The sequence below is a fragment of the Sinocyclocheilus rhinocerous genome, unplaced genomic scaffold (genome assembly GCF_001515625.1).
Source record: "Sinocyclocheilus rhinocerous isolate Xijiao unplaced genomic scaffold, SAMN03320098_v1.1 scaffold497, whole genome shotgun sequence".
NCBI classification, from domain to species: domain Eukaryota; kingdom Metazoa; phylum Chordata; class Actinopteri; order Cypriniformes; family Cyprinidae; genus Sinocyclocheilus; species Sinocyclocheilus rhinocerous.
In genome coordinates, this window is record NW_015633189.1 from 275,508 (window position 1) to 285,516 (window position 10,009).

The 10,009-nt window shown below is 38.6% G+C and overlaps 1 protein-coding gene across 1 annotated transcript in view; it reads right to left on the reverse strand.

The window, feature by feature from the left end:
• LOC107743771 (TANK-binding kinase 1-binding protein 1-like) overlaps nt 1–10,009 on the reverse strand; it is a 62,599-nt gene that overhangs the window by 18,258 nt on the left and 34,332 nt on the right. The window contains exons 5-6 of the mRNA XM_016557174.1: nt 8,313–8,457; nt 1,008–1,207 (exon numbers count right to left, since the gene is read on the reverse strand). Of these exons, the coding sequence (XP_016412660.1) occupies nt 1,008–1,207; nt 8,313–8,457 (345 nt within the window). The remainder of the gene's footprint in view (nt 1–1,007; nt 1,208–8,312; nt 8,458–10,009) is intronic.

Sequence of the window (10,009 nt, forward strand, 5' to 3'; positions counted from 1 at the left end):
GTACTTAAGTACAATAAATATCACATACTTTAAGACTTTTACTCAAGTAATATTCTAAACGGTGACTTCAACTTCTACCAAAGTCATTTTCTGGTAAGATATCTGTACTTTTACTTGAGTATGGCTTTCAGGTACTTTATACACCACTGATGAAACCATGTCAGATTACAAGTTATTTCAAACACTCCACTGATGTTAAGTGAATTTAGACTAAAACATGTCATTAAATATTCTCTTTGTTTGACAACAGGTTTGTAAACAGGCTCCCATACATCACAAAACTGTATCGCATGCATGCTACTGTGGTAAATTTATTAGCCTTGGGAATGTCTCTAATTTCTCAGTCATGTCGACAACGCTAAATCCCTCTGTCTCATCTGTAATGTTAGCCATTCTTCTTGCTCCCTGGTAGCTTCATAGACTAGCCTACGTCTGTGGTGTGTGATAACCAGGAAATAATAGACCAATGGGGTCGTGTTTTCTGTTTAACATTAGGTTGAAAAAGGCACGCAATGACGAGAAATATTTTTGATCATGCCACCAAAATAACCAGCCTGGTTTGAAAATGTATGTAAAAAGTACAGATTTTAGTGTAGAAAATATAAGGAGTGAAAGTAGAAAGTTGTCTGAAAAATAAATGGTAAAGTAAAGTACTGATACAGGTATTTGTACTTCGTTACTTCCCATCTCTGTTTACTTACTTACTTTTACTGACCACTTTTTAAATCGTATATGCCTGACTTTTAAATCGTATATGCCTTAATCTTAAATCTGAAGTCTGAAAAGGCATGAAAGGTCACGTCAAAGGATGCAAAGGCAAAATTCAGTTACTATGCCATCAAAGTGGGAATATTTTTGATTGGTTTATTACTTACCACACTCTGTTTTTTCTAAGTCTGAGAATAGAAGTCTCTGAGAATCAAAGTCTAAGAGACCTGACAAAAATAAATTTTGACAGTGTAGTTCCTATTTGAGTCTTTAAGCATGTGTGTGTTTGTGTTACTGACCCTCTGCCTCTGGTTGCTTTGCAGTTCTCTCAGCTCTTCCCTTAACCTCTCACATTCAGCTTTTAGCTCCTCCTCCCTCTGACATGCCCCCTGAGCCTCGTGCCGTGCCCCCTCTAGCTCCGCCTCCAGACGCTGCAGTTTGAGGTCAGAGAGGGTGTCCAGACTTCGGGAGCTCTGTAGGGTCATGGGGCAGTCTAGCACTAGAGATGGACAGTTATTGTGATTAGATAAGCCAAACACACTGTGTCAATAAATAAAAATCAACATCCATCATGTGCCTTTTATTGCTAGGATAGCAGAACATGTAGCCTTTAATAAAATAATCAGCAAAATAATCAGTAAAATAATCTAAAAAATATTTCATATTTTGATAAAGTAAACACAGCCAAAGCAATACAAAATTTGTATTGTATTGTATTTGTAATATATATATATATATATATATATATATATACATATACTAGTTATTATTTATTTATTTATTTGTTTGTTTGTTTGTTTATATAGGGCCACAATGTACATGACAGAGCAGTCTCAATTCAGTATGCAAATTAATGCAAAAAAACAAAAACAATTGCAGTACAGTGTGCAGATATTATAGTGACATTATTATCAATATTATTTTGAACAAAAGGCGATTTTCAAATTTGAAGTAAAAAATACACTGCTAATCAATGGTTAAAATTAATTAGCAATCTTCTCAAAGTTTAAGTGGAGTTTACACTCGTTTAGAGTTGAATAAATCATAGAAAAATATGGAGTATAATGTTAGAGGAATATCAATACATTTCTGGTGTTCCTTAAACATACTCAGAATGTTCTCTGTCATATGAGGCTGCAGACAAATTGTCCGACAGCATGTCTTTGAAGCAACAGATCTCTCTGATCACATCTGTCACTCAAAACAGACCAACAAATATCTCATTTACATTTCTTTACGTTATGTAATGGGAAATTCTCTCCTCCATCTGCCAAAAGAAACAGGCGCCAACTTACAAATATCTGGACAGGAGGTTTGGTGGCCGCCTCAGGGCCAACATTGTTAACAGGACTGAAATCCGACTTAAAGTCTCCCTACACACGTCCTTTACTCCATGTAGCTATGAAACTTTGAAGTTGGAGAATTCAAGACTGAACTATTTCCTGTCAGAGCATCCTGCCCCTCACCCCAGGCGTGGGCATGGTGATTCAGCAGCTCATAGAAAAGCCGTCCTTGAGCCAGCGGCTATTGTGACAGTTCAGCAATAAGCAAGCTGAAAACGCACACCCCTGCACGCCTACATCTCACACCAAAACCGCAGTGAAATTATTTGTATTCTTTTTTTCATATTTGCATGTAATATTTGTTTTCATGAGCGCACACAAAATTGACATCATTCTTGTATTATTTTCTGACAGGGTTACAGAACATCTCTGTTGCGTAATTTACATAAAAACATAATTTGCTTGAGTTCTCTGGAATTTTTGACTCCTGTTCAGTGCCTTTGAGTTTGACTGAAACGTTTTAGATCCTGGAGAGAGGTCACAGGGGAAAGGTATGACCTTCTTCTCGCAAATATGCTTTCCCTTTAGTTACATAGTCTCTTTGAGGTGAGAGTCTTTCCTGAGCCTCAGAGACAGTGAAAGAAAAAAGAATGGAAGTGGGAAATGGGGTAAAATGAGAGAGATGCAACACAACACTGTCCTCTGGGGAAAAAACAAAGAGGACCAAAAGGACAAGAGGACCGATGCTTGGCCCTGTTTAAAGTCCTTCATAGGAGAGGTGCTCTTTGAAAAAACTAAATTAGGCTAGATTGAAAACTAGATAGAAAATGTGATGCATATATATAATGAAAAAGGACACTTCAAAGACCCCAATACACAATCTGTTGTTGGAGTGGAATACAAATGAAGCAGGCACATAAAATGACAAATAATGAACGTGATTGTATGCTAATAAACAACCTGATATATATTTGTGTGTGTATATCTCATTCGGTGTTGCAGAGTTTTCTTTTTCCCAAACATGCTAGTTAATGCTATTAGACTAAAACCTAGCTCTGTAGGGTCATGGGGCAGTCTAGCACTAGAGATGGACAGTTATTGTGATTAGATAAGCCAAACACACTGTGTCAATAAATAAAAATCAACATCCATCATGTGCCTTTTATTGCTAGGATAGCAGAACATGTAGCCTTTAATAAAATAATCAGCAAAATAATCAGTAAAATAATCTAAAAAATATTTCATATTTTGATAAAGTAAACACAGCCAAAGCAATACAAAATTTGTATTGTATTGTATTTGTAATATATATATATATATATATATATATATATACATATACTAGTTATTATTTATTTATTTATTTGTTTGTTTGTTTGTTTATATAGGGCCACAATGTACATGACAGAGCAGTCTCAATTCAGTATGCAAATTAATGCAAAAAAACAAAAACAATTGCAGTACAGTGTGCAGATATTATAGTGACATTATTATCAATATTATTTTGAACAAAAGGCGATTTTCAAATTTGAAGTAAAAAATACACTGCTAATCAATGGTTAAAATTAATTAGCAATCTTCTCAAAGTTTAAGTGGAGTTTACACTCGTTTAGAGTTGAATAAATCATAGAAAAATATGGAGTATAATGTTAGAGGAATATCAATACATTTCTGGTGTTCCTTAAACATACTCAGAATGTTCTCTGTCATATGAGGCTGCAGACAAATTGTCCGACAGCATGTCTTTGAAGCAACAGATCTCTCTGATCACATCTGTCACTCAAAACAGACCAACAAATATCTCATTTACATTTCTTTACGTTATGTAATGGGAAATTCTCTCCTCCATCTGCCAAAAGAAACAGGCGCCAACTTACAAATATCTGGACAGGAGGTTTGGTGGCCGCCTCAGGGCCAACATTGTTAACAGGACTGAAATCTGACTTAAAGTCTCCCTACACACGTCCTTTACTCCATGTAGCTATGAAACTTTGAAGTTGGAGAATTCAAGACTGAACTATTTCCTGTCAGAGCATCCTGCCCCTCACCCCAGGCGTGGGCATGGTGATTCAGCAGCTCATAGAAAAGCCGTCCTTGAGCCAGCGGCTATTGTGACAGTTCAGCAATAAGCAAGCTGAAAACGCACACCCCTGCACGCCTACATCTCACACCAAAACCGCAGTGAAATTATTTGTATTCTTTTTTTCATATTTGCATGTAATATTTGTTTTCATGAGCGCACACAAAATTGACATCATTCTTGTATTATTTTCTGACAGGGTTACAGAACATCTCTGTTGCGTAATTTACATAAAAACATAATTTGCTTGAGTTCTCTGGAATTTTTGACTCCTGTTCAGTGCCTTTGAGTTTGACTGAAACGTTTTAGATCCTGGAGAGAGGTCACAGGGGAAAGGTATGACCTTCTTCTCGCAAATATGCTTTCCCTTTAGTTACATAGTCTCTTTGAGGTGAGAGTCTTTCCTGAGCCTCAGAGACAGTGAAAGAAAAAAGAATGGAAGTGGGAAATGGGGTAAAATGAGAGAGATGCAACACAACACTGTCCTCTGGGGAAAAAACAAAGAGGACCAAAAGGACAAGAGGACCGATGCTTGGCCCTGTTTAAAGTCCTTCATAGGAGAGGTGCTCTTTGAAAAAACAAAATTAGGCTAGATTAAAAACTGGAGAGAAAATGTGATGCATATATAATAAAAAGGGACACTTCAAAGACCCCAATACACAATCTGTTGTTGGAGTGGAATACAAATTAAAAAGGCACATAAAATGACAAATAATGAACAAGATTGTATGCTAATAAACAACCTGATGCATTTATATATATATATATAATGTACAATATCTGGTGTTGTGGTCATTTTGATCGGTAGAGGATTTTCTTTTCCCCAAAAATGCTAGTTCATGTTATCGCATTAGACTAAAACTAACTGACTTTGCTCCCACAGGGTATACATTTTCCCCCCACTTACCGGCCTACAAAACATTGCTTATAAATTTCTCACTATACTACTTCTTTATATATAAGGTAAAGTATAATTACCTTGCATAATATTATGCAAGGGAATCCAAAGTGCTTTACACAGGTATGCTACATAGAAAAAAACAAAACTGGGGCATACACAGTCACAGTCGATTCCCCCTTAAAGGGGGGGGTACAATGCTGTTTCATGCATTCAGAGTTGTTTACACTGTTAAAGAGTTGGATTCTCATGCTAAGCATGGACAAAATTTCAAAAAACAATTTGGACGTATGACAGAGTATTTCTGTGCTAAAAATCTTACTTCCGGATTCGTACAAGTTTCGGAGAGTTTTTTCCGATCGTGGCTCTTCATGACGTAGACGAGTGTGGAACTCCTTATATGGGCATTTCTCCCGGAAGAGCGCGCACGCGCACGCATTGACCAGAGCGAGAGCAAGAGCGCGCCCATCAACGAGCTTCATTCAGCAGCGCTGCACGGGACTCGCTCGGGAAGAATGTCTCTAAAGAAGTGTGTTTTTGGTTGTAAGGGAAAGATAACTTTGTTCAGCTTCCTAAAGAACCCAGCGTTATGTAAACAGTGGATGCAGTTTGTTTTTCCGGAGCAGCAATGCAGTTTCACAAGTGTGTTTGTTGACGAAAGTTTTATAAACAAGGCCCAGTTTGACGCTGGATTTGCACATCGTTTGATACTGAAGGATGGAGCGGTCGAGCTATAAAAGATCCCGGTCATGATTCAGAACTGCAGACGGTAAGTGAAACGGCATCAAATGTCTGTTTTGTTGGCATTCGGCGCCCAAGTGCTCGTCATTCTTACACGCCTCCAGGAGCTTAGCTTTTTCCGGAGAGAATCGTAAAGCTGTATCTTTCTTTTATAAATATGATAAAACTAAAGACTTTTTGGAGATATGAAGGATGCAATACTACTCTATAGGTACTCAAGATTAACATGAGATTGGATGAAACTGTGTGTGTTATGCCCCCTTTAAGCTTTGCTGTGCGCCGTTTGTTGTGCAGCATATACGGGGTAACGAGAGACGATTAACCTCTCCCGACTGGCAATCTGATGGTCGGATACATTTCTGACATTTCAGAAATTTTCATTGCCCCACGTGAGGGTATCAAACAGCAGAGCTAAGAACCAATTGCCCAAAAGTGTTTTTTTCCCTCACGACACGAAAGCAAATTAAACCATGGCAATATGGCGTGAGATATGGACTCGAGGTCTGCAAGCCGGACGGGGCCCGACACGCTGAGTCCATTCGGGCCGGGCTCGGGACATTTTTTTTTTTTAACAGATCGGGCTCGGGTCGGACTCGGGCTCATTTAGCTTCTCTACTTTTATTGTCCCCATATACGCGCAGAACAGACATAGGCTACTGTATGAAATATTGTTATATTAATTATATTATAAATAGTATACATCGCCTAGACGCAACGCATATACGCACGCTTTAGCATACAGGTGACAGTTGACCGTGCAGAGCATCAGGGAGAAGTAGGAGCGTGGGGAGTTACTAAAAGTTCCCAATGCATCGGGAAAAGCTGCATTTTGGAAGAGTTTTGATTTGATTACCACGGCAAACAGTGAGCCAATTGGTCATGTGCAGTGCAGAATCTGCAAACATATCCTTGCACATAACAGCCAGGGCCGGGCTAGTGCCTATATTTGCGGCCCGTGCAGGGCTCTAATATGGACGGAAGCGATGGAGGCTACACAGTTCCGGATTTGGGGGGTCCCACGTGTTTATTTCACACGTACAGTGTGTGTGTGTGTGAACAGTCAAGTTGCAGCTTGTAAATTAGATTGCATGCAATTTACTTGTACAGCGAGAGTTGGTATTAGGGCTGCACGATAAATCGCATGCGATATTTAACGCGCATGTCAGAAAGCCAGTTCTGTAATCAGCGGTAAATCTCCATCACGTGCGTTTTAATTAAAGGATACATTTTATTTTTAAGTTTTTAAATAGGTTGTTGTATTGTTGTAAGTTGTAACTATTTAGTGTTTTAATTAGTCTGAACAGAAAAAAAACATTGTTTGTAAACCTAATCCAAATCATATCCATATCTAATATGTGATTTTTTTTAATCTCAGTCTGAACAGATTTCAAATAGTTTTCTTGTCATTCAGGATGTGAAACAACTGTAAGATCATACAAAGTGCAATATTGTCCGAATGCACTCACTTTTGTTCACTCTGTCCTTGTACTCTGATTAAAACTCTGATCAAAATTAGAGAACACTTACATATACCTCCAAATTATTGGTGTTAATCTGGCACCTGGTACTAATTTCCTTAATTATATGACAAACCCTATTTAACTGGTAGCATTCCTTTAATTTTCACTGAAATTGCAAGATGGTGGGCTGCTCTAAGATAAATGAAACCTTGCGACAGGAAGTTGTCCAGATGAAGTCCAAAGGGATGACCCTTTCAGCCATTGCAAGAGAAGCTGGTCATTCCAAATATGTGATTTCTCGAATATTACAGCATTACAATGACACTAATTCATTCAAGTCCCCCAAAAGGCTGGTCATCCATGTAAGACAAATGCATGAGAAGATGGGTAAATGCGGAGACACTCAATGGGGAATTGGTTCAACACTGCAGCTGGAATTGCTTGCCAGTTCAGCGATGAACAGGGTAAGGATCTCCTTCAGCAACATGTGGTACCTTCCCTGCAAGCATGTCTCAATCAACCAGCAATTTTCATGCAAGACAATGTTTCCGTCACAGTGCAAAATGGGTAAATCAGTTCCTTGATGCTGAAAACACTAAATTAATGAAATGGCCGGTCCAGAGTCCTGATATAAACCCAACTGAAAATCTCTGGAAAATCCTTGACAATAAAGTTATGGCTAAGAAACACATTACAGTTAACAAACTATGGAAGAGACTGAAAGAAGAGTGGACCAAGATCACACCAGCACAGTGTGAGAAACTAGTGATATCCTGCAGTCGCAGATACTGAAGTCATTCAAACAGGGGCCTCAACAATTCCTAATAATTTTTGACAGCTTGTAACCCTCCAAATTTTTTGTTTAGTTGTATAGTTATAAACATGTATGAGAGTGGTATACCTACAGCTAATATTCCTTCACATTTCAGCAATTCACATTCAGCAATGAAGATTAACAACCATTCTGAAATAAAATCAAGTATTTATAGATTGTTCTCTAATTTTGATTTTGACTGTATGTGACAATTACTGAGCAGTGAATGAGTCAGTGGTAGCGGTTTTAGGTAAATATCTGCATGTCCTAGACCACTGAGTGATTTATAAATTAACACCTGCATGCATACAGACAAAACAAGACTTACTATGTGAGTCAGGGCTGTGTAGTTGCAGGTACTGCATGTCTTTGTTGTGCAGCTGTGTGTTGAGTTTGTGTAGTGAGCTCTCCCTCTGCCTCAGAGCAGCCTCTAAACTGTGAATCCGCTCAACATGTTTCTCCACCAGAGACGCCTGAGCCCGGGAAAGAGTGAGAGAAGAAAGAGAAAAGAAGAGAGGGAAAGGGAAAGAGACGGGCACAAAAGTAAAAGATTATAAAAGAATAAAAATGAAACACCAAGAGAAAGTACAGAGAGTTAGGCAGGCGATGAGGGACTGATCAAAAGATATACAAGGGCAAAGAGGCCATTACTTCACCATGCAGACTCTTCCGACATTCGCGTCCATGAGGAATTTTTGTCAGCAATAAAAGATGAGAACATGTAGATGTATAGCTGGCTGAATGTTTCAGAGAGGAGAACGGCACAGATGCTCAAACGTATGAGGTGCTGTACAAGCCATAATTCATTCTGGTGCACTCACACACTCCTTTCACATACATACTGTATATTTCTACTCTCACACATACATTTTCCTTTCACATTCATATGTTTCTACTCCCACACGCATACATTCTTGTTTCACATACATGTTTCTGCTTACTTTCACGCACATATGTATTCTTTATTCTTACATACCTACATTATAACTCGCATACATATATTGTCACTTTCACATATTTATATACTTCACACTCATATGCATGTATGTCTCATCTATTTTCTTTTATCCAGTACTTCCTCTTTAAGCAGGAAGTCACTCTCAAACCAGGAAATACATATGCAATACTTGCTCAGCTCATACAATTATGCTATTCAAAGTCATCCTGTTTTCTTTTCAAGTACAGTTTTAAATTTTCTAATTTAAATTTTAAATTTTAACATTTCATTTTGTAACCTACTTGTTCTACAGATCTGTGTACAAGTATTATGATACTGATTTTGATAGTGTTCACAGGGCCCAACGCTAAGGAAATTCTCTAATTGCCCAGTGGTACAAAATTTTTACTTGCCCTGGCAAAATTTTTCACTGGCCTTGCCACAATCAATCTTTTGTGATGACGCAGCGGTGGGCTGAATGTCCGGCCAGTGACAGATCCGTCAACTGTCCCGAGATTCTCACACTGGCGAGCCCTGGTTGATACCGTTTCTTACAGATAATATCACGATGATCACTACTTGTGTGACCGAATGTGGTACCCTGTCATGAATAACCTGCCCGCGCTGTTTATGGGCTGTTTATTGTCAGTCAAGTGTTGACAGATATTGCTACCAAAAACAAACAAAACAATCTCAAAATAAATGAACCGAAATAAGTCCAAATCTCGAGCTTTGGAAATAATATAAAGATATCGCTGACCTCAACCTGAAACCTCACACTTTATTGACTTCCTAAGTTGTCGAGAAGGGTATAACTGCAGCCTTGAGATCTCCAAATGGGGGCGGGAACTCCAAAACGGGGTGGGAGCTCCAAAATAGGGCATGGCTTCCTCCCATTGACGGACAGGCACATGACACGCATGCACAATTTTTCCCCCCAATACACTTCAGTGCAAACTCCGCCCCACAGCTGATTCTAAAGATTTTATTGGTTGTGCCAATTAAAGTGTTGATTTCCTACACTATACTACAAAAAATGCTAACCCCTAAACCTACCCCACACCTGACCCTAACCTTAACCAGTGAAA